Source organism: Lactuca serriola, chromosome 8 (genome assembly GCF_051521515.1).
Source record: "Lactuca serriola cultivar US96UC23 chromosome 8, Lser_US96UC23_V15, whole genome shotgun sequence".
NCBI classification, from domain to species: domain Eukaryota; kingdom Viridiplantae; phylum Streptophyta; class Magnoliopsida; order Asterales; family Asteraceae; genus Lactuca; species Lactuca serriola.
In genome coordinates this window covers 207,054,846-207,080,881 of record NC_136415.1, presented here as the reverse complement: position 1 = coordinate 207,080,881, position 26,036 = coordinate 207,054,846, and the positions used below count along the sequence as shown (strand labels likewise).

At 33.7% G+C, this 26,036-nt stretch overlaps 2 protein-coding genes across 4 annotated transcripts; one reads left to right on the top strand and one right to left on the bottom strand.

Annotated features, from left to right (window-relative positions):
- Positions 1-3,983: 3,983 nt before the first annotated feature.
- LOC145068321 (G-type lectin S-receptor-like serine/threonine-protein kinase At4g03230) lies at positions 3,984-8,933 on the top strand. Its single transcript, XM_079015272.1, has 8 exons — positions 3,984-4,458; positions 5,617-6,585; positions 6,794-6,955; positions 7,094-7,284; positions 7,362-7,572; positions 7,690-7,927; positions 8,105-8,255; positions 8,338-8,933. Exons 1-8 carry the CDS (start codon positions 4,101-4,103, stop codon positions 8,647-8,649), a joined length of 2,592 nt encoding a protein of 863 aa, XP_078871398.1. The 5' UTR covers positions 3,984-4,100; the 3' UTR covers positions 8,650-8,933.
- A 9,695-nt stretch (positions 8,934-18,628) lies between these two features.
- Positions 18,629-24,251, bottom strand: LOC145065883 (putative alkaline/neutral invertase B). Of its 3 annotated transcripts, none has more exons than XM_079012979.1 (5): positions 23,905-24,251; positions 21,930-22,359; positions 21,008-21,439; positions 20,037-20,595; positions 18,629-19,126 (listed from the first exon to the last, which is right to left on the bottom strand). In XM_079012979.1, exons 2-5 carry the CDS (start codon positions 22,320-22,322, stop codon positions 18,828-18,830), a joined length of 1,683 nt encoding a protein of 560 aa, XP_078869105.1. In that variant the 5' UTR covers positions 22,323-22,359; positions 23,905-24,251; the 3' UTR covers positions 18,629-18,827. The 3 variants fall into 3 exon arrangements, with proteins under 3 accessions (XP_078869105.1, XP_078869106.1, XP_078869107.1); XM_079012980.1 differs by lacking the exon at positions 23,905-24,251 and adding an exon at positions 23,718-23,872; XM_079012981.1 differs by lacking the exon at positions 23,905-24,251 and adding an exon at positions 23,025-23,277.
- Positions 24,252-26,036: the final 1,785 nt, after the last annotated feature.

Genomic DNA, 26,036 nt, shown 5'->3' with positions numbered 1-26,036 from the left:
TTAATATTTTTGTGATTGAATAAAAGTCTTAATGAAAGTAATTAACAATCCTTTTTCTGTAAATGATGTTGTGATTGTGGGAGAGGTGTTGTGTTTTTCTCTGTTGCTAGGTAACCTTCTCAACAACAACATTCTACTTAAGCAGGTGAGTAATCAAGATTAAGGGAGACTTGTAATCATGTTTGGCATTCCTTTCCAGCACACATTAAGCAGGTGGTACGCACACAAGGCATTGGCAGAAACAAATAACATGAAATGTTTCCAGTAAGAAACAGAGTTGTATGATTATTTGTTAGTTTTATAGGAATGTATAACCCATCTTAGCAATGTATTATTTTTGTTTAACATTTGAATGATTTTTTGTATGACATTATAATTTGTTCAATTTACTTTATTTTTTGAGTATGAAATTTTATTTTATATTATGCAAATTTATAAAAATTAACAAATATATAAATTTTTTTTAAACATTTAAATTTACGATACGCAAAAATATGTGTCATCTTCATTTATGACATGGCCTTTCTTGACAGGGGCTTTCTTGATACACACTGCGTGTCATTAACACGTGTGTCGTAAGGTTACGACACGCGAATGCGTGTCATCTTCCTTTATGACACGACCTTCCTTGATAGGCATTGCGTGTTGTAAACGTGCGTCGTAATTACGCGTCGTAAATGAGCGTCGTTAAGCGCGTCGTCTCTCTTTATGACAGGGCCTTCCTTGACGCGCTTTTACGCATCGTCTGAGCCTTTTACGACGCGCAATGAGCATCGTAAAAGGCTATTTTTCTAGTAGTGCCAATGGGTCCAAGGCACCAAGGCTGACCCATTTCATGATATATGGACTGATAGTTGATTATGTGATATGTCACTATGACATTTGTATGGAAGTCCCCAGGGGTTTCCCGTGGAAGTATATTAAGACCATGAGGAGGTTCCTATGGTATTTGGTATAAGTCCTTGGAGGGTTTCCACGAATTCCTAGTATGTTTACATGTTTAGCTCGTATTATATTTCTATGGTTGTTGTAGACCGTGTGGAGGTTCCCACGACAGTTAGCCAAGACCACTTGGAGGTTCCAATGGCGACTAGCAAAGACCATTTGGGGGTTCCCATGGTAGATAGTTAAGTCCACGTGGGGGTTTCCAGTGGCACTTGGTGTAAGACCTTGGATGGTTTCCATTACATCCTTATATGTTTGCATACATGGATTATATGTTGTATGTAGCTTATAAAGCTATTATGGATTATATGATTATGTGGTTGTGTGTGGTATGCTCTGAGGAACTCACTAAGCATTAGCTTACAGTTTGTTAATTTTTTTCAGATACATCTGAGCCTAAGGGAAAGCGCAAGGCTTGATGGCGCAACATGCACTCTCCGCCATTTGATTTGATGGGACACTATGATGTTTGAAATAAAATGTTAATGTTATGGATTTTTAAAACAATTGTCATTTTTACTTCATATTTTATGAGAATGTTTTGGTTAATTAAAAATCAAATTTTTATTTGACAATTTGGGCGTTACAATCCTGGTCCTTAGTTTTTCTCCATGCATGGTCTTAGATGTCTTAATGGGTTAAGAAGTTAGGGTTTTTGGATGATGAAGATTTAATAGCCATGCAAGATTATAAAGTTAGAAACTTTATGGTTACAGATATCATTTGAGGGTTAGATCTGGATTTTGGATGAAAGAGCTTAAAGGATTAAGCTCTTGATGGATTGGGAGGATGGCAGTCGTGTACGTTGGGTGTACCAAAGGGTATGCTGCGCATACGTGGTTAACCTCTCGACTTATGGTCAACACATAGTATGCCCCACGTACATGTTAAGTGCGTCGAACATACTCAACTGAGCTAAGTCGGTCAACTCGGTTGACTTTTGACTTTGTCCAGGATTTTGACCAAGTTTGAACTAAGGGCATTTCGGGTATTTTGACTTCTAATTTGATATTTGGGTTCCTTTTAATTGTATAAGTGACCAGTAGAGATAAATTTTAGATCAATGATCAGTGCAACTATTCTTTCAGACTGTGAGGTGAGTTTTCTCACTATATCCATGGGTCGAGGGCACTAATGTCCGCCCATTACTTGTTATGTGGAATGCTAGTTGTCTCTGTGATGCTTGCATAAAAGACTAGGATCTAGACCCTGGCAATTGTATGAATAACCAGGATCTGGCCCCTGAAACTTGTATGTAAGACCAGAATTTGTCCCTCAACATTGCAAGGAAAGACCATGGGGGTAGCCCATGGCACTTTTATGTAAGATCGAGATTTGGCCCTCGACATTGCAAGGAAAGACCATGGGGGTAGCCCATGACACTTGTATATTATGGTATGTGGTATTTTAGGGAACTCACTAAGCTTTGTGCTTATGGTTTAATATTTATGGTTTCAAGTACTTTCAGTTCGAAAGAGAAGGGCCCAACGTGACCCGACCTAGGACTTTTCTCTTTCTACCCTTCGGCCCAAAACACAATTCAAGGGTAAAATTTGTTAACTATCATTACCTCCTTCCACAAGAACTAAACTTTGCCTCCTTAAGGCCCAAAACCTTACACAATCGACTTGCGGTCCATGGCTCAGAAATGGTAAGAAATAGGATGTTACACACCAAATTTTCTTTCGTTTTCCCATTTGTCAAGTTTCTCCGTAAAGTGCTCGATTGTGGTTGCCAAATGATTAACAATGCCCATTAACTTGTCTATTTTACTGTCTTGTGAGGTGATGTGGTCTGCTTCCAGAACATGAGAGGGTGAGATGATGTAATCTGCTTGCTGAAACTGATACGGTTGAGGTGATGGGGACCGATGTTTAAGGGGACTCTATTGTATTGGTGGAGACTGCACTCTGTGCAAAGCCCAAGTCAGATAACATGTATAGAATGGCAATTAGATCTCAAAATTTGTTGCTTCAACAGCACGTGAAATGTTGTTTTCCTACAAAATAAAAACATTAACTTTAACTGCATATAACTTTTGTGATTTTTAACTATATATAACTTTATAAGGAATGTATAACTATACCAGTAACAAGTCTAATATATGTAAACATTGCTCGGCAATTAATTATGTTTTTATTCTCCATGCCCTCATTATTGGAAATTCATTTGCGGTGTGATGCGTATACCTTAAAGCTTCTGAAATGTCTCCAAAATCCATACCTAGTATAACTTTAAAATGTTATGATTTGTCGATAATTATAAACCTTTTAAAATGTAAATGCATAATATTAACTGCACTTAAAACTCACCTTAAACGGAAGTTGAAAACCGATCACTGTATACTTAAATGTCTTCGGGGAACCCACATTGTCCTGATCTCATAAATATCTGTGGATTTTTCCAAACACGAGTCATAATTGTGTTGACTATACATTCACAAAGACTTACTACATTCAAACCTATCATACTCATTTTAATTAATATAAATCATTTTGTGTTTGACTTCAACAACACGTGGAATGTTGTTTTCCTATGAACCACCCATAGAACATTTGATGACTTATTTAAGTTTTGGTCATTTTAAATAATATCCTTAAAAGATAATGGCTTAAAGCGATCATCATTATGGCTTACACTGCGACAAAAAATTATTTAATAAATTATATAAATTTATTTTTTCATTTTTTTTTAAACAACAAATGTATTCCTAAATTACTTATATCTAATTCCCACATAAGACCTCAAGGAAAGTCTTTTCATTTATAATTATATTTATCACACATTGTCGCTATATTTAAGGGTCTCTTTGCAATAAACTTTTTGGTGTAGGTTTGCCGTCATAATGATTGAAAATTAATTTTATTATAATAGATTAGTTATTAATGTCATTTCTTATAGCATATAGCCATCTCTCGTAAAAGTTAGTGGAATAAGAATGATAGTATCCAATCACAAGCCTGTAGCTTTAATAAGCGACAAAAACCACTAACCATCAGTGCAATAGTAAAGTTGGACGTACTTTTTATTAATCGATTACTTTGACACAAATAATTGAGCTCTTTCTTCTCTGCATACGCACCTCACAGTCCTCACTATCGCATCATTATCCATTTATCAAACAGTTGCTACAAACTAAATATTCAGAAACTACGATGATATCTTTAGTCACGAATACAGAATTCATCTCCTTGTATATATTAATTCTGGTGTGTTGTTGCTACTGTATTTCAGCTAAAGACAACATAACGACTGGGGAATTTATCAATGATGGTCCTGATTACTTAGAATCTTCTGGGAAGAAGTTTCAAATGGGCTTCTTTCCACATGGAAAAACAGAAATAAGAAGATATGTGGGGATATGGTATACGAGGGATCCAAAGACTGTTGTGTGGGTTGCTAACCGTGATAACCCATTGATGGATTCCACTGGAATTCTTACTGTTGCGGAAGATGGTAGTGCTAAGCTGTTAAATGGAAAACAAGTTGAATACTTCTCTACAGACATTTCAGGTAAATTTAATTGGACCAATTAATTAGTTTTGTAAAAGTGAAGTTAGGGGTTGTTTGATAGCACAAAAACCGAGTCAACCAACCCAGTAAGAAGTACATTTGTTGTGGAATTTACCCTGGAATATCATATTAATTAATCACTTGCACTTAATTGTTATCGCATTTCGCATACAATGTTTGGCCTCCAAAATCCTTAGTGGTTCATGATAATTGAACATTCTCGTGTATTTAGAACCAACCAATTCCAAAAAAGTTATAAGTTCGCTGGATAAAAAGTAATCCATCAAAACTGACGTATTCTATGATATAATTAAGTCTGCGCTTGTTATGTCATCCAATATTCGCATATTCTCCTACGTATCATGCTTATGGCATATATACTGTGATCGAGTTATACTTTATATATATGGTCATAAGAGCTCCTAAACCACATAAAAGTATAAGGATGGTTACTATTTGGATAAAGTTGAATCGTGCAAATGGACAATTTGGATTGGACTATTTGGTTTGGATATTTGGATTGATTTTCAACAAAACCGAATTATTATTTTTTTATTTCGGATTGGTTTTGGTTTATAAAATAATAACCGAATAAATATTTATTATTTATTTATTTATAATATATATCTATAGTTATTTATTAATTTTGTAATTTGTTTCTTCAAAATGGTTCAAAACGTTTCACCCGATAAAAAAAAACATTAATATGCATTTTCTCTCAAAAGTTTTCTATCTATAAAATATTTAACTATAATATATCTTCTTAGTAGTTGTTTATAAGTTTTAAATCACAATTAAATACTTTTTTTTCATTTCTTCTGTAAAGTTGGATAATATTATAATTATGTATTGTTTTAAAATGTTTTGGTTTTTGAAAACCGAATTGTAAAAAACAGATCCGACCGAATTGTAATCGGATGAGGTCAGATCGGATTTGAATTTAGTTTGAACTATTCGGATCTATGTTTTGAAAAAACCGAAATCAATTTGGATTCACCTGATTGAATTGGATCAAACTGATCCATCCAAATCAACACCCCTATAAAAGTAAGTAGATACATTCATTGATCACCTATATATCTAATACAATTTCCATGATATTATGCCTTCAATTTAATTTTATGGGAATTTGACGAACTTTCACCGTGGGGTTGCCAGTTGGAGCTTCTTCAACGGCACTGAAGTTGTTGGATGACGGAAATGCCATATTAATAAATGTTATATCAGGAAACATATTATGGCAGAGCTTTCAAACTCCAACAGATACTCTTCTTCCTGGAATGAAGATGGTCGATAATAACTTAAAGTTGACATCATGGAAAAGTCGAGAAGACCCAGGGTCTGGAAGCTTCGAGTTTCAGCAAGACCCTGGTACAAACCGATACTTCATTTTGGAGGAATCAACCAAGCTTCGATGGAAAAGTGGGAACAAGTCGACGAAAAGTTTTGATGAGAATCAAATTTTCACTCAGGCATTCTTGTTGCTGTCAAACAGTACTACCACAAAAACACGATCCATCATTGGGAAAAAATGTTACACGTATTCTTCCTGCATAAAGGATGAAAGTTATCTGGTGATCGAACCTTACTCAAGGTTGTTAATGAACCATACAGGGCATATACAATATCTTAGCTGGCCTCAAAATTCAACTCAATGGGTTTTGGATTGGCAAGAGCCCAAAGATAACTGTAGCGTGTATAAAGTGTGTGGCTCATTTGGGATTTGCAGCGAAAATAAGGACACATTCAAATGTAGTTGCTTACCTGGATTTGAACCAACTAATTATAATTCACCTGATGATTATAGTGCTGGATGCAAAAGATCGTCTGAAATCAGCTGTCTCCCAGGAAGTAATGACGCATTCCTGACAAGAACTATGATTAGTATGGATGATACAACTTTGCCCTTCTATAAATCAGAGAATGAATCAGCATGCAAGAAGAAGTGCCTTAAAGACTGTCAGTGCCTAGCTTATTCTTATATTTCTCAAAACGAGCTGGTAGGCTTAGTGGATAAAAGTCGCAATGTGGAGAGCTCTGGTTGCTGGTTCTGGAACTCTGAACCAGATAATCTTAGAGAGAACGGTGTACATACTATCTCCTTTCGTGTTTCTAAGTTATCAAAAGGTATTTCCTTCATTCTTGCACAGAAACTATTAATGTTTCTAACTAACTCTATCTATCATAGTATTTACAATTGCAGAAGAACGATGCAGACAAAAAAAAGAGTTCATTATATATCTCTGCATTTGAAATTATGTATGTATGTATGTATGTATGTATGTATGTATGTATGCGTTCTATATAAACTCATATTGCGTCATTTCATATGCAGCACCTATAATTAGTCAACCACCCGAATCGGAGCCAAAGCCAACAGAAAAATCATCATTTGTGAAACGTGTTCTTGCTATTGTTATCATTGTTTCAACGCTGGTGCTTTTGTCATTGTGTGGCATTAGCTATATTTTATACAAAAGATTAATGAATAGAAGAGGTAAGTCATTATGCATACTCCAGATCGATGTAGACAATTACTTTTCTTTGAAACACTCTATGTATAATTATTTATCATGTGAAACTTAAAATCTGAATTTAAGGCTTACCCTTCACTTGTCCTATCATGAAAGCACAGAAAACAACGAATTGCATTCGAATGATACACGGAGACGTATGAAGGAGTTACTCGATCCAGATCACTCAAAAGAAGATGACAGAGAAGGCATTGATGTGCCATATTTTGAGCTGGAAAGCATAATAGCTGCTACTGATGACTTTTCAGAGAAAAATATGCTTGGACAAGGTGGTTTTGGGCCTGTTTACAAGGTAACAAATTAAGAAACTATATTTTCAAGTTAATTTTCTTCCAATTCAACCAATTATAATTAAGTACTTTATTATAGGGTAAGCTTCCTGGAGGCGAAGAAATTGCAGTGAAGAGGTTGTCAAGCCTCTCTGGACAAGGTTTGCAAGAGTTCAAAAATGAGGTTATGCTTATTGCTAAACTTCAGCATCGAAATCTTGTTAGACTATTGGGATATTGCATCAAGGGAGAAGAACAGATTCTTCTTTATGAGTACATGCCAAATAGAAGCCTAGATACATTTATATTTGGTTAGTTCATTTCTCCATTCATATGATTAATTATATCCGTAAATACATATATATAGACTGTTCAGTATAAATAGAATACAACGAATTAATATGAAACTTTATTATTTCCTTTGCAAGATCGAACGCTGTGCGCATCACTGGACTGGAAAATGAGATTTGAAATCATTATGGGAATTGCTAGAGGACTTAACTATCTTCACCATGATTCTAGGTTAAGGGTTATTCACAGGGATTTGAAAACAAGTAACATTTTGTTAGATGAGGATATGAATCCAAAAATTTCGGATTTTGGCTTGGCCAAGATAGTTAAAGGTAAAGATATGGAAGCTATGACCAACAGAGTTATCGGAACCTTGTAAGTATTTTAATACTAGCACTCCTTTTTATTAAACAGGATTCCAACTTGATGTTGGAGATAGAAGTGGTTATCTTTCAAATTTAAAATTGCTATGGATTTTCCCCGTTTATGTCAATCCAGAACTTTACACATCGGGCTCTTCTAGTTGACAATTTATTTTTTTTTGTTTCTCAGTGGCTATATGTCTCCAGAGTACGCACTAGATGGGTTGTTCTCAGTTAAATCAGATGTTTTTAGCTTTGGAGTAGTGATGCTTGAGATTGTAAGTGGAACAAAAAATACAGGATTCTATCAATCACAGAGAAGTCTAAGTCTTTTAGGACATGTAAGTTCTATAAGAACTTCGAAGTTGCTACCTACATTAATTAATTAGTAGTTATATATCTTTATGTCTACAAATATCTCAGGCATGGAATTTATGGAGAGAAGATAAGCCATTTGAGTTGATGGATAAAGTACTAATAGAATCATGCAATTCGAGTGAGGTATTGAAATGTATAAATATTGGGCTCCTATGTGTACAAGGAGACCCTGATGATCGTCCTACCATGACCAAAGTTGTTTTGATGCTTGGAGGTGATATTGTCACACTCCCAACTCCAAAAGAACCAGCCTTCATTGCAAGAAAGGACAATGCTACTTCCTCTTCCTCTAGTTCTTATAAAACAGATACGCAATCCAAAAATATGTTGACAATCACTAAGTTGGATGGACGCTGAAAGGGTAATTAATTTGTCAATGGCCTGTGTTTTGGTTTATCGATTGATACTCACTTTTCTAGTATTCTACTGTGATCCTCAACTGTACAAAGGTGTCTCTTGCATAAAGCATGTTGTTAAGTGGTTTTTCCGGGGTTAAATTTTTTAGGTCATTCCTTTTCTATCTAATGTACTTAATCACAATATGTACTTTAGTAAAACTGTTTAGTTTGTTGGAAGTTAGTAGGATCAAATGTATATATGCTAATTATTAAAGGTAAATTAAATGCACAAATTATGAGCTATGTGATTGTGGAAAACTATATATAATTAAAGGGACAAAGTATTGATATAACTTTCTACTCCTCACTAGGAGTGAAAACAAACTGTTACAATTGAGACCGCTTGGAGACTACTTCTATTTATAACCTACAATTCCTAATGTCAAATTGATATAGCTACAATACATTATTTCATTGCAAAGTAACACAAGACATATCTCCTTATATCTTGGAAACATGAAAAATATTTAGAATAATATAAAAAGTACAAAGATATGTTAATTCTTTATTCAAAAAAAAAGTTATCATTCCATAAAAGTATCATTCCTTATCCTTAATAAAGTTATCATTCATTATCTTATCCTTCCTAATGCTATTCATTCCTAAGTTATCCTTCATTGATCCATCATTCCAAGGTTTAAACAAATGTTTTCGGTTTAATATCACGTTCTCTCTCTTAAACTGGACCAAACTCGATCTGTCACTTTGAGTACATTCACATGTGTATTCTTCACATGCATCAATGATAGTGTGAAATATTCGTCTTTTGCTTCTTCAAAAAACTTTATAGTAATTTTTCATTCGTCTATTCATTCCAATTGAAATGGAACTTTGTGGCGATGTACTTTCTTTTTCAACGGATTATCGAGTTCTTCATCAATGTAATTGCCAATTTGTTTTCAATAAAAGGTTTAACCGATCCTTTGTGTCACCATTATCCTTTTTGCTAGGAAATTTTGTACTTTGTAAACATCATTTATTGTGACACCTGTAACTCTAATTTGATACGACGCACTATGGTTATTCAATGACTACAAACTTAATCAAGATCCACATGTGAAGTCCAAAACTCTATACAAAACATTCCAATTAGTCAATCATGAGTTGAAAACCCTAGAAATCCCGGTTCAAGTTCACTATGGACTAGGATACTCTTACTATGCCTAATGGACCAATAAACTTTCAATTTGACTACTTTGGGCCTAGAAACCCTAATTAGGTTCTAATTGGACCCACATTCATAAAACTTAACATTTTGGGCCAAGTGAGCCTAAAATGATTCATTTTATTCCTAATGGGCCAAGTTGGGCCAAAATGATTACATTTGCCCTAATGGGCCGTAAACCCTCTTAATTGGGCTTCATTGGGCCGTGAACTCTCCTAAGGGCCCAATGCGCCAAAAAAAAATTTGGGCTTCATAAATTCGAGCAAGCCAAGAATGGGCCTAAAGTATTGATTCCCCATCCCTCTTAAGCCCAATTCTCAGCCCACTATGCTTATTAGACAAAAAAAAAAAGGAAAAGTGAGGAAATTTGTGCATTAGCCACCTCATGTTTGCATGGTGGTCTTCCATGCAAACATCACCTCAATCTCTTCTCCCCCCCCCCCCCTCTTCTACTACCCTCGGCCGAAACCCTCATCACACACTTCCCATTTTTCTTTCAAACACCTCCAAACACTCTCAAGAACCTCTCCATCTTTCTCTAAAATTTTCGAGCTTTGTGGGTGCTTTCAAGAGGATTCTTCATCAATATCACCATCTTTGGTAAGTTCTTTCTTAGATCTATGATTTAACTTCTTGATCTCCTCAAAAATCTCTTCTTAATTCATGTCATTTCGTGATCTTGCTTCTTAGAACCCATCTAAATCCAAAAACTTCTCAAGGAGCTTGCTAGGGTCGAGAATCACACCATCTCTTTCCATTTCTTCTTCAAACTGAGAACAACAAATCAAGGTGAGTTCATACCCCCTTGTTTTCGGTTTTATAAGGTTTTAGGGGAGAATACAAGTTGTTATGTGCTATATCTATGTATTTGTGCATGTCTATGTATGTTTTCTTGGTTTATGTTGTAAAAATGTGATGAAATGATATATATATCTCGAAATCTCTAACAAAATGGGTGAGATATGTGAACTAAAGACACTTCATACAACTTACTATAAAGATAAATGTGTTAAACATGTGAAGATTCATAAGAAACTAAATAAAATCTTGAAAAAGGGCCATTTTTGACAAATGACCATAAAGATGAGACTTTCTTGGCATTTACGATTTTACAAGGACTAAAGGAGTCATTTTCATAAAAGAAATGGGTTTTTACGATATTTTTGGTGATTAAGGGGCCAAGAACGTAAATTTGGTATAATGGGCCTTAAAAATGGGCTTTTCGGTTTTAGTGGGTCAAAGCTGTAAAAATTCCGATTTTCATGGATTAATTTGCTATTTTACACAATTTTGAGGCTAAAATGGAAAAAGTACGGTTTTATGGGCTAAAAATGACACTTTATTCAAATTTGGGCCAAAAATGTCATTTATACAAAATTTGGGCCGAAAATGTAATTTTTATCAAAAATGGGTCAAAGTTTTCATTTTATCTAAAAAGGGGTTGAAAATGTAAAAAAATTTATATTATTGGGCCAAAAACATGCATTTTTATTCACTTGGGCTAAAAATGTAAATTTTCATGCAATTAGACTAAAGGTGTAAATCCTCATGTTATTGGGCCTTATTGGTCCATGTACATGTTTATTGGGCCTTATTGGCCCATATACATGCTTTTGGGTCTAAACTATATATTACATATCTATTGGGCCTTAATGGCCCATATACATGTTAATTAGACCTAAAACTATACATTATTGGGCCTTGGTGGTCTTTCATCATGTCTATGAGATTTCATACATACTCATACATAATCATTGGATTTTTCAAACATAAAACGTACACATAAAACATTATATAGCGTAAGACAATATTCGTGTAATATACTACTCGTGAACAACTTGAGGATCTAGCGAGACTTGTCGGTTGACACCTTTGAGTGTATGATCGTAGCCTCTAGTTATAACCAGAGTCTCCTGGAGGGAGAGCGGGAGTTTGTATATAGATCTATACGGGGTGACACCCCACACCTAAGTTGTTCGCTACAGCTAGACTAGGCAAGTCTAGGGTGACAAACCTTACCAAATCAAAATCGGCGTCTGAAAACGCCAAGATAGGCGAATTAGTCATTATCAAGCATGGTTGTAACGGCTCACATAGAGACTAACTCCATCAAAGATTCGGTATACTTATACTAATCTTGACGATACTAAAAACATACATACATCCATACTCGGTCTTGGGATTTTATGACTGCAATACTTATATAAGCAGAAAATATTGGATTTTCTGTGATAAATACAATTATACATTACCTTCTACTCACATAGAAAACACAGGATTCTTATCTGGATTACATTTTTGTTATTTATATATTTTAACAGCAGCAAATACACATGCATTAATACTTGATTTGATACATCGTTTTAAAACTAATTTACAGAAAATAACGGATTTTCTGGTGTTTTACAAACCGTTACAAAACTTGTTATTCAAATATGCTTATAAACTCACCATCATTATAAATGTTGACGTTTTAAAATAAATTGTATTCTCAGGGAATCGGTAAGCGGAAGAATCAACAAGATTTTGAAATTTGTGTTGTGTACTGTTAAACACTATACCTTGAATGTTTTGGTCATGTAATTTGAAAATATTGTACTTGATGTAAACAAGGGCATTTGTATGATTATATGCGTGGTAATGATAATGTTATGTTTCATTTATATTCATTGTGATGATATTTCAAGATGAAGTCATGCATAAGCCCCCGAGCATTTCTGCCGTCTGGTTCGGGGTGTGACAGATTGGTATCAGAGCATTGTTTATAGTGAACTGGCACTATAAATACAATGGGAATAAAAAAACTCTGAATAAATACACACCTAGGTAAACATTAAAAACAATAACACTAAAAGCCTTTGGAGGAAATTGAACAATATGATTAAACCCGAACAATTATGTAGTCATATTGGGTATAAATGTAGCCTGATTAACTATATTTGTTCAAAATATGACCAACATGTGTTTGGGAGTAATCACAGCGGGAAATGGATCTTGAAACTTACCGCGTTTCCAAATAACTTTAAGGAACTCCAACTTAAAATACTATAGGATTAATTCTAGTGTAATTTATTCTTAGTATGTATCATTTTTTGGGCAGACGCTATGGCCAGATTCCATCACCCAGGAGATCCTTATTTCCCCAATCATGGAAATAATGGATGGTTGGAAGAGCTAGAGGAGGAACCTGGAGAGGACCCTGTAATGGGTCAGGAAGCAAGACCAGGAGTGGAGCCAGAAGAGTATATGGAGACATATTACGAGTTTGGGGAGTCCGATGAAATTATGGAGGAAGAGGGAAACACTGATGAAGTTTCTAGTGAGCCTCCCACTCCGGAGACAGTACAGGAGCACATTGCGATACCACAGAATCACATCGATAGGACACACGCCCTAGAGGAGGAGGTTGCCACTCTTCGGCAACAGTTGCTGGCAACAGAGGCACAAGTCGTACGAGCTGAACAAGAGAGGGACGAAATTACCAGGGAGATAACTGAGATGGCAAACTTTATGGCACAACATTTCGACATATGATTACGCCACCCGACACATCTTGTCACAATTAGGATAAGCCATGTCTCTTACTAGTATTATGTATCTGCTATGTATCACTCTATGTACTATCGACCTTATGTTTAAGTGAAAACACTACTGATAAGGTCGCCATGCTAACGGGTCATATGTTTCCTATGTACTGTATGCCTTTTGGCAAATTTTCATGTATTAAAAACGATTATTATTAATGGAAATGCTCTATGTTTTATCGTGACGTTGTTATCTACTATGTGTTTTACTTTCTTGTTTTATGTTAATACATGAAATCACTTAGATGCACAAATCGATACTCCGAGTCAGTGGAATTCTAATCTGGGAATGCAATATATACTCATCATTTCTCTGTTCCATGACAGAAAGATGCCTCAAAGACCAAACCGTGGGAATAACGCGACACCAATGCCACCAGAAATAAACTCAGTCGCATTTCAAGCAGCAGTTTCCGTTGCGGTCACTGCAGCGCTTGCACAGATTCGCAACGGGAACAACGGAGAAGGCAACGGGCAGGGAACCGGAAGCACAAATCAAGGGACAAACCAAGGAACCGTAAGAACCTGCACCTACAAGGATTTCACCAACGCCAAGCCTCGGACCTTCAACAGGATGGGAGGTGTAATAACCCTAAAACGATGGATTGAGAAGGTGGAATCAGTGTTTGAAATTTACGAATGTACGGATGAGTCTAAGGTCAAGTTTGCGGTCTGCACGTTCGTTGATCAAGCCCTCTCTTGTTGGAATGGTCACATAGAGGCCATGCCACTCCCGGTGGCGAACGCAATACCATGGGAGGAACTTAAGGAGATGTTGTTAGCTGAGTACTGTCCCAGGGGAGAAATTCAGAAATTGGAACAAGAACTGTGGAACATCACGGTTCAAAACTCTGACATTGATGTGTGCATAACAAGGTTTAGTGAGCTGTCTCTTTTGTGTCCCGGAATGATCACATCTGAAAAGAAGAAGATCGAGAGATTTATCTGGGGATTGACCGCACCAATCCAAGGAAATGTAATTGCAGCAAACCCGACCACGTATGATAGCGCAAAGAGGCTAGCCAAGAAATTGTATGATCATGGCAACAAAAGGGGCGCCACACCACATGCTCCAGCCTCATCCACACAAAATAACCCAAGACAATACTAAAAAATGGAGGTTCTATAATTGGGTTTCTTTTTATTAACGGAGTAGTTATTATTAATTGAAATTTAGTTTCACTAAAAATTCTATTATTAGTCATATTTGGTGATTCAAGTGATAATAAATGGATAAATAATTTATCGATATAAATTCTATCATCTGTTTTAAACGTAATACTATTATGAGAGTTTGTTAATGCATAATTTATTTGATATGTAATAGTAAATGGATGATTACCTTTTAACATACAATTTTGTCTTAATAATTTATATCGTATGGTAATACTATTATTTAGATTTTTATTTTTAAGACTTAATCCTAGTTGAATATTAATGTAAAGTTTTATTTTTCCTTCAATTAAATTACATTTTCCTTTTGCAATAATACTTTCTTGATTATTAATTATACGAGCATCTCTAATTTCTAATTCTAATGGTGTATCTAAATTACTAAAAGTACTTTTTAAAATTACTTGAATAGTTGATATATGAATATAAGTAATTTTTATTCTATCTACTCCTTTTAATATTATATAATCTATTTCTAATTTGTTGTTTATTTATTATAGGTATAACAACATTTCCTTGAGTTGATTCAATGGGTATCGGTTCTTCTCCTATAATTTTTCCATAATATATAATATTTTTCTAGAAAAGAAGTTTTTTAATGTGTTATTTCTAAACTTATGTTTTTCGGATAGTGTAAATTTTGATTTTCTTATAGCAACTTTATTGATATTATTTTTATTAATTAAAGCGTCAAAAGTATATCCAGATTCATTTTCTTCATTGTTAATAATTATTGGTGAATTTTCTATTTTTTGAGACATATTTAATAGTTTATAGCTTTAAAGATAATAGTGAAGTTTATTATATCTACTATTTTTTATGATGAGTATGACAAATGATAACATTTATAATGATGCTTGATGAATATTTTTTCTTATGAACGAGCGGATGAATACTTATATTTATAATAAAAATGATAAGAACGAAACTTAGCTCTGATACCAAAGTTTTCAACATAATATTATTGACGATTATAACAATAAAAGTGGATGATTATATACCTGAATGATGCGTCGGAATAATCTTGATGATGGATTATGTTGGTTAATTTTCAACATAATATTAACGACGATTATAACGATAAAAATGGATGATTATACCTGAATTATGCATCGGAATAATCTTGATGATGGATTATGTTGGGTATATGAATGATTATATGGATGGTTTTGGATAATATGGATAGACGCTCTACTATTCAGAAATAGAACAACTATTTCAACAGAGGAAGAACTTTGAGATCAACTAAAGTCTAAAAACTCTCAAACTTAACTTGTTTATTTCATATGGGCAAAGGCCCTATTTATAGGCTCAAGAGAGCTGATTATATAATTGAATTGCAATCGTATGATTGCAATACGACAACACATTTACAATATAACCCACTAGACTATTGAGGGTTACACATTTTATCTCACATCTTACAAACGTTATGTCTTATTCTAGATATCACTTTCAAACTATAAGTCATATTCGATAGATGACATATAACCTATCGACACATGACACTTATTCTACCGATAACGAAAAAACCAACTAATAAAAATAAGATACAAATTATAATTACATCCTTCCAAATAAAAAAGACACGTGTCTTCAATAATGTTTTCAATAATAATGGAGTAATACGTCATTGTATGCGTCATTCCTCCCGCCTCCGAAAGGATAGATATTTCTGAATAATGTTTGCTTATGTCATGGCTGACGTTAATCCCCCATGAATGGTGTTTCTTTCATTTTTGTTCTTGTTTGAACTGTTGTTGTTGTTGCTTCACGATGGCTTTCATTCTCTCCTTAATGTGTCTGCTATATGATTGTTGGCGCTTTTGATGTATCTAGGATATGGATGAAATTGGTGTAATCGTAATTGCCAACGAATCAATCGCCCACAACAATAATCTTCTTGTAATTTATAACGCCAAAAGCCAAGTAGATACTTGGAATCGGTTCGTAACTCGAATCTACTTTGTAATAGCTCGACTTTCCATTTCATCAATGTTCTAAGACATGCCAGTGTTTCTCGTTCATGTGTACTACAATTTTGCTTTGTTTGGGAAAATGTTTCCGATATATACTTCCATAATTTTTTCTCATATTTATCTGTTTTTAATACTTCAGATGATACATCCGTATCATTGTATGCTTTTGATGATATTTTCATATCGCTGTATACTTCATTATTGTATGTTTCGGATGGTATTTTCATACTAGTGTATACTTTATCAATGTATGTTTTATCATTGTATACTTTAAATGGGTCAGATATAAGGTTTCCCTCATTATCTAATCTCAATAATAATTTTCCATGTATAATTGCTTTTAGGCATACTGCCTAAGTGTCTTGTGATGTATCTGTTTCTACAATTAAAAAAATCGTCGATTTTTGCATTATATAAATTAGGGAGAACTTGAATTTTTTGTTTTATATTTTGTACCAAAATAGTATCTGTATTGGTCCAAGACCAAGGTATTTTTTCTGATAATTTCTTTTATAAAACATTTCTTTCTTTTGCTAAATTTTTCAAAAATCCTTGTTTTGCAATATAGGTTAAACATCCAAGAAATCACTGTATTTGTTTTCTATTTTCAAATTTATCAAGAAACATATTTAATTTTTCTCGTATGTTGTCTGTTAAAGATAGTTGTCCATTTTCTCTAATTTTTAAACCAAGATATTCAACTGTAGTTTGAAAATGTTTTGATTTCTTTTTTTATAAAACTAAACATTTTTCTTTGATTCTATGTAAAACTTTGATAACTGCATCGATATGTGTTTGTTTATTTCCTTTTGTAAAAACAATTATATCGTCAATGTATGCAAGACAAATATGATCTAAACAATTTAAGGTTTCATCCATGAATCGTTGATATATTGCTAGTGCCTGCTTTAAACCAAATGGAAAGACATTGCATTCATAATGCTTCTGAGGAGGACATGAAAAAGCAATTGGTGGTTTCGTATTTTCATGTAAGCGTAATTGTCAATATCCGGATTTTGCATCAAATGTACTAAAATGTGTATATCCTTTTAATTTTTCCAAAATATATTCTTTCCGTGGTAATTTATATGAGTCTCCAATAGTAGCATCATTCATCTTTTTGTAATTAATTACCATCCTTCTCTTACCTCGTTTTATTTCATTATTATTTTCTACATAAAATGCAGGTGCAGAATGAGGACTCGTACTAAGTCGAATGATTCCTTTTTTTAGTAATTCAGTACATTCTTGTTTAAATTCTGAAACATCTTTTATACTATATGGAATTTTGTTTGGGACATTGACTTCATCATCATGATTTTTTAATAATACTATTATTTCTTGATTATTTCTATTTTTTAAATGATCTAGTGGGTTTTCACTGCATACTTCTTCATGTTGTTTTTCAGCAATTTCTTTAGCAAACGTTAGTAATATACGTAATTGAAAACCAACTTCTTGTTTAATTATTTTAATAATATCAAAATGTTTGATAATTGCAGTTTTTATAACACTTTTTGTCGGGTGATTGAAACTTATACGATCATTTGTTTGTATAAATGGCTGATATAATTTAAGAAAATTATTTCCTATTATTAAATCTATTCCCAAATAATGGTAAGTCTGTACACATATGTAGGAGACACAATACCATTAGATAAATACTCGCTAGTGTCGTTATCTCTAGCTACTATATAATGATTTGTTTCCTTTTTGGTATGATGCAATCATGTTTGAGTCCAATGCACACATTCATATTTAACAAACTAATTCTATTACTCTATCTGCATAGAATATAGATAGAATTATAACTCAAACATCCAAAAATCATGTGTTATAAAAAGAGTTAATCCCTAAAATAACCAAAATGGGAGGGTGTCAAAAACACAAAACGATCACCTTTTAAGAAAAAAAATATCCGATACTTCGCAAAGGTGTTCATTTTGTGTTTTAACTCCTCCCAATTTGGTCACCATAGTGATTGACCCTTCTATAATTCTAAAAACTTGGATGCTCACGAACGATACCATAAGCAAATGAACTTGCAACATATTTCCTAAATTAGACTCTTAAACGAACCAAGACGAATAAGTTTTGCATCTATTTCTAGTTCTACAAACCACAATCAAATTCTCTACCGAAAAATCTAAAACCTGAAATCCCCATATGTCTACACAAACCCTAACGAAAGTACCCCGAATCTTACAAATACGATAAAAATACGAAAAAATTGACATCAACAAGTCCACGAGGATGATCTTTTCACAGCGGGTTTCATCATCTGTCTGTCTTCTTCAAGTGATATCATACCTAAATGTGAAGGATCTTCAAGCATCATTTTGGCCACCAAATAACCAGCAACTGACCATGTTTGATGCTTTCGAGCCTGTTTTCCAACATAGCGGCCGCTCTTTCCATCATAATATTCCGGCCACCCGTCTTTCGCCAGCCGGAGCTCCGCCACCTCAATGGCCCGCCTTGCAATTTGGGGGCGGCCCACCTTGATACATGCCGCCGTGAGCAACCATAAGAGGACTGCACCCAAAAAAAAATCATCAGAAGATGTATATTTTTTACCCATAATAGCAACGTACTTTCATTTTTATCAATATTAGCAGTATTGTTATATTTATTATCTATAACAGCAATGTATTTATATTTTGCTACCTTTTATGAGTACATTGTTAATTATGTGTAACAATGAAAAATATAAGTATGTTATTATGGGTTACAGATTGCTATTGTCTGTATAAAAAAATAAAAAAAATAAAAAGAAAAAGATATAAGTAAGTTATTATTATGGGTAAAGAAATGTAAGTACATTGCTAAAAATTTGGTGTAGTGCCTATCTTGTTGAAAAGGCAAAAGTACATTGCTATTTTATGCAAATTAACATTAAGATTCTCATTTTAGAAAAAAAAAAAAAAAAAAAAAAAAAAAAAAAAAAAACATGAGTATATGAGTTTGGAAGGTGAACTATCATTAAAAAAAATCGATAATTTTTGTAGCTAAAAGACTAAAATATGAGCATGAATCCAACAATTTAAATTACTAGCTTTGACTTCCAGAAGTCAAACATGGAGGAGGTACTCTTCCAAGGGAAACATAAAGAAAAATCAGTTGTACTTTCACCATTTTATTAAGAATTTAACTATTTTCTATAGTGATTAACAATTATACTTTTTTGTCTACTTAAAAAGATCATTTCACCATTTTATTATACTATTAAGGTACACATTAGTCTAATTGTACACACCAAATCAATAAACTTTAAATCAATTTGTACAATTAGAAGATGAGTGACCTAAAGTGCAAAATTGCATACCAATATACCATAATATAACATTAACCCTTACAAAAATCAATAAAAAGATAACATTTCAATCACTAAATCGATAAAACAGTAAACAAAAACACATAAACAAAGACCATTTCTACAACATACCTGGCCAAGATCCACCATTATGGTAACTCCATCTTGTGTTCTTGGGATCACATCCTGTAATAATCCTCCAATCATGGCTTTCAATAGCTGGATAACAAACTTTCAAAGGCATATCTCCAACCAACTCTTCCCATCTTGCTTCAATAAGATCCATAATTGCCATTGATTGTTCTGGAGTTGCTAAAGATGAAAGAATAGCAATGCAATTCCCCAAACAAAACCACCTGAAATCCATGTTTGAGGGCCCCACATTTCCAAGAAAGTATCCTCCAAAAGTTGGCATGAAGTCAAAAACCCATTCAGGAAGTGAATCGGGTATCACATTGAACTTATTCACTGCAGTGTGAGAATACTCTTCGGTTTTGTAACGATAAATGTCATTTAGTTGCTTTAAATCCAACCAAAAATAGCTTCTCATGTGAAAACTCAAGGCATGAAGACGTTTTGTGATTCGATCAATAAGTTCTTTTCCTTGAGCATCTTGTTTGAGTAAAACTAAAGCACATCTTAATGCCATGAAGAAAAGAGCTTGTATTTCTATTGGGTATCCGTATACACCCTGTATATATAAATGAAAATATGTTAACATTTTATCAGTTTAACCATTATACTATATTTTTTTCACCATTTAAAATAACCACATGATTTTGGAAAAGGGAAAAGTACAAAAGACAATAATGTACATTCACTATTTTATTGATGTAACCACACTTAACTATCATCTCTAGTGAATTATACCTTTTTGACCATTTACAAAAATCATAATTCAGTATTACACGGTTTTCAATAAAAAAACACAAGGTGTACTTTCACTTTTTTTTTTTTAAATTTAACCATTGAATCAATGACTAAATCAATAAAATGATTAAATCAGTGAAATATGCTTATGTTTTTAACATACTTAATAAGACAAAAAAAAAAAAAAAAAAAAAAAAAAAAAAAAAAAAAGTTGAAAATATTTACAAACTCACCATTCTTCGATCAATCATGGAGCATCCATCAGCACAAAGAAGAGTAGGAAAAGTATCAAAACCTTCTGAAAGGCATAATGCAAGAATCAACCTCATACCCTTTTGGCAATCAGGTGTTTCAGCTAAAGAACTATCTCCAGTTGATTTTGTATAAGCTCTAAGCAATATGATCCACCAAAACCCTGAGTCAACCGGGGCAACTCGGCCTATTGCACTCTCACCAAAATCCGCCATTAAAGTCTCTGTGTTGCGAATCGGATCATGAAGAACTTTGAAACTTGCAGGCATGACACCTTCCCCTAGTTGAAATCTATCGATTTTTTTCTCCCATGATTGAAGGCGAAGAGTCTTTAGAAGAAAGTTTTTGACAATTTCGGGTTCTCCATTCATCAAGAAAGCTAATGCACTTGGAACAAAATCTCTCACAAAAACCTATACAAGAAGAAAGTTGTTCACAATATTCACAACATGGGGATTTAAAAAGTGGAAAACTTCTAACCAAACAAGAAGAAAGTTGTTCACAATAGGCACAAAAGGGTAAAATGGTCATCTTTATCATTCAACACAACAATTCAAAGGTTCTAACCAAACAACATGCTAAAAATTCAGACCCTGTTAGAAATTCAGACCTCTTAAAAATTCAAATATTAACAATTCTGACACCGACTAAAATTGAATTTTTTTTGTCAAAACCAAAAAGATTGAACAAGGTCAGACAGGGACTTGCCCTCGACCTCTCACCTGTGCAAAAGACAAAAACACCCTCCTCATCCTCAACACCAAAAAAATAGCCATAAAAAGTTTGTCAAGTCTCATCCTGTGTAACAAATACAACCCTAAGGTCTTGATTTAAGCTAATTCATTCCCTATAACACCCTACAAGATTGGCTTAAACTAACTATCATGAAGAACAACAACATACCTGATCATAATTTAATTTCTCATCAGAATTATCAAGAGCTGCAATAGTCCCAACTGGTCTACCACGAAAATACACCATGGTTTTCCTCAAAGACTCCCAAGCTTCAGCAAACATTGGGTGTGGTTCAAACCCATAAAGTGATCTTGGTGTATTGAAGGATGATCTTCTACTTGGTGAAAAAACACTCTCATTGTCTATATGTCTTTGCCCATTTTCTGCCCATGTGTATCGAGGTGATGCTTCAACAAGTGATCTCTCATCAAAAGATCTTTGTCTCTCCATATTCAAGTTTCTTGGCTTATGTGGCAGCTTTGAGAAATCAAAATCATTTTCACAATCACTACTTTTCACATTATCGTTGTTTTGCGTCAAATCAGCTGACGCTGTAGACATTCTTGAATGTGATAATGATCTTGAAAAGTTCAGTTATCTGCATTTTGGTTGAGGCATTTTATCAAACACATCACGTATGAAAAAATTTGAATGTTGTTAACTACTACAAGGTGAAAAGTTAAGAGGATAGTATGATGAAATGTGTGACATGCCTAACTTTCAAGTTTCTCCAAAAGGGTTATTTGACACTGCTTTTATATTGTAAGTTGAAAACACATCAAGATTCAAGATATCATTCGATTTTACTAAAGAAAAGACATTTCATCAAACACATTGTGTAACTGAACGTTTTTGAATTAGTACACAAAAAAGTGACACAAGCACAAACCATTAAAAATGAAACTCATATGATGTTCACATAATAACTTGGAAATACATTGAAATTAAACACTTGTTTGTTGGATCATATTCACAAATTGCAGAAGCATTTCATCACCCATGTTGATGACAAAAAGTATAACATCGAAATTACTCTACAGCAAAGATTGCAGTGCTGCTTACACTTAAATGCATAACATGCCTCAAAGTCTACTTAAAAACTTGGAAATACATCAAGATTTGTTGTGGGTTTCAATTATTTATGCGTAAAACTCAGTGTACAATCATAGATTTAGAACCCTCAAATTCATTATTACAAGTACTTTTACTATCCCATAGTTAGATAAACACACAACCTTAAATGGGCCCCCAAAAAAATGGTACCTTTAGGGTTCTTTAAGATTCAAGTATTGCCAGCGTATAACCAAATTAGCTCACAGTACCACTGATAACTGAATGCGTAGTACTGGAAATAAATCAAGATTCAACACCCATACCATTTAATTTATGTGAAGATACTATAATTAAAATTAATCATGAGGAAAGAATTGTTTCGATTAATGGCAGTTGAAGAAATAGAATTCCTATGAATTACGAAAACATCCGAATCAAGGAAAACAATCCCAACAAACTCAGATCGAGAAACTTCGAATCCATCAAAAAGAGAGAAAATTGTTGGATTCTTGATCAAAATTGACATTAATGCCGTTCTAAAAAACGTAACACTAACAGAGATCGGATGAAGAAGAATGACAAAACACAATCCAGAGTGGGAAGCTTCAAATTCATCAAAATTAACGTCAAAAACAAAAGAAGATTATAGATAATTCGATCATATGAAACACGAATGAGTACAGTACAAGTGACTAATGCATTCCGTCCAAAACCCTTAACCCTCGCCGATTTGTTGAAGAATGAACTTATAATCGATCAACAAAGAATCGAACGTAGAAAAAAGAAATGCATAACAAAACACAAAATCCAGATCAGGAAACTTTAAATCCATTAAAATCAACGTCTAAAAAGAGAAAATTATGGAAAATTTGATCAAAATTGTACATAAATGAGTAAACATACTAGTGACTAATGCATTCCGATCAAAACCTTCCGTCCGACATGCTTTTGAAGAATCGGACTTACAATCGATCAACAACGAAAAATAAACGCATGACAGCACACACAATCCAGATCGGATAATTCAAATCCATAACAAAAACCCACGTCGTAAAAGAGAAAATCAATCGGATAGAGAGCTGAAACTTACTATAAAGCGCGAGAGACAAAGACCAACAGATGATTCTCAATTTTACACAAAATGTGCAGTTCGGTCACGTCAGACGGTGAATCCGATGTGTAAATAGATATTCATACATGAGAACAGGCTTAATAGCTACAAAAATTTGTACGTATATGAAGGTGGAGCACACCAGGGATGAAAGATTGAAGGGGGAATCTCCACGAGATTCCTATGTGTAGAGTGGGGTTTTAGGGGTGTGAATGGCTGATGGGGAGCATGGGGAGTCACGAAAGTGGTTGTGGGGCTTACAAAAGAGAAGAGAAAGAGGCCAAGAAGTACAAGAACAAAAATGGCGATGGCTCAGAGTCTGTGTGTAGCTGAGAATTGTCATGGAATGCACGTGTTGATGCGTCATCATTATAAACCCAAAAAGATACAAAAATCCTCCCCCGGCCCCATCTATACATTAAGATTTGGTTCAACTTTTTTTATTTTATAAAAAATAAAAATATTTATAAAATGAACATTAAAATATCTAAATGGTAAAGGTTTTAAAATTTAAATTGATTAAAAATATTATCTTATTGTATGGTGTAATCCAAAAGCTCCGGTAGTTGTGAATAGAAATGTAAATGATTAATATATTACAATTTGGTGCATAATTAATACATTGTTATATATTTTTATCAAGCATCATCATGTGCCTCATACATTTAGGAATATTATAATGAATGTCATATATTTTGTTGTTATAGAACCACCATCCATATTATAACACTAACCGATAGGGTCATGTGAACATAGGATCGTGTGAACATAAACCTGATCTTTGAAATAATTCGATCACATGTACACATCAATACGATTAAAATCAAGAAATTACTAAACGTAACACTATCAACACTCTTAGATTTTGGGTCTAAAAATATCAATACACACTCAGATAATTTTAGAAACGTGATTGCAATACTTTCTAAAATGTGTGATTTCGACCCTATAGTCTAGGGTACGACGAAATCTAATTTGAGATAATCTAATAATAACAATTTAGAATTTAGATTACTTCCAAATTCGAAACACAGAAAAATACATTGTTGTTTTGTATTTTTAATTAGACAAATAGATGCAAAGAATCAATTTCGGGTATCAAAGTTGTTAACCATTTTCTAGGACATTCATATTCAAAGAATAAGGTGGTTAAAAGTGGTTACACACCAAGTTGGCGCCAAAATTAGTCGGCTGAATGGTGGTTATAGGACAAAACTGATTCTTATATCATCATGATGTTATAAACTCCTTTTAGTGGGAAATATATGTTCGGACCATTTCCTATTATAGAAATCCGTTTAGGTTTCGTGGTGTTGCCCTTTAACCTCGTACCTATGGGCGCTGCCCCGGAACCTCTATGTTCGGATAGTAAACTGAACGCAGCATGTCTCAATAGTAATTATAATTACACTAAAATATGTTGATAACACTAAATCACCAACATTCATCCCCCATTTTAGTTTAATCGTTTATTAACTAAAAACAAACTCATGCATAAATGAAAATATCTTGAAAATTGAATTTTTACATTAGTATAATACACATTTCAAATACTCGAGAATCAGTGTCCTAAGGATTGAACCTTTCAACTCATTTGGGTAACTGAAGATATTATACACATAAGTTTTACACAGATTCTAATATTTCATACTTGACACTATTACAGCCATGTGTCCTATCCATTTATGAGTACATAAAAGCCTAGCCCAAGCTTTCTGAAGCGGGAACACTTCACACTCACTTAGGTAGTTCTTCTATATCATGCACCTATTGATATAGTTTTTTCAAACAAACTATTAATAATTGTTCATCTTACCTTAACTCTATAGGTTATAAGCATATACAGTGGGATGTAGTAACATAAATGTGTTCCAATATCCATAAGCAAGATTTCCACATTGACTTCAACTTCTAACATTATATTAGAAAGGAATTGAGTATCTCACCTAAAAAGATGTCAAGTGGGCCTCAAACCTATCCATATCACTGACTTTCTTACCAAGTCTCTAGCTACCCCATTTATCAAGTGATCAAGTAAATTCTATTAAGATCGAACAAACTCAACAGAAATGATTCAATGAGTAATAAGCTTACGTATCATATTGTCCCTA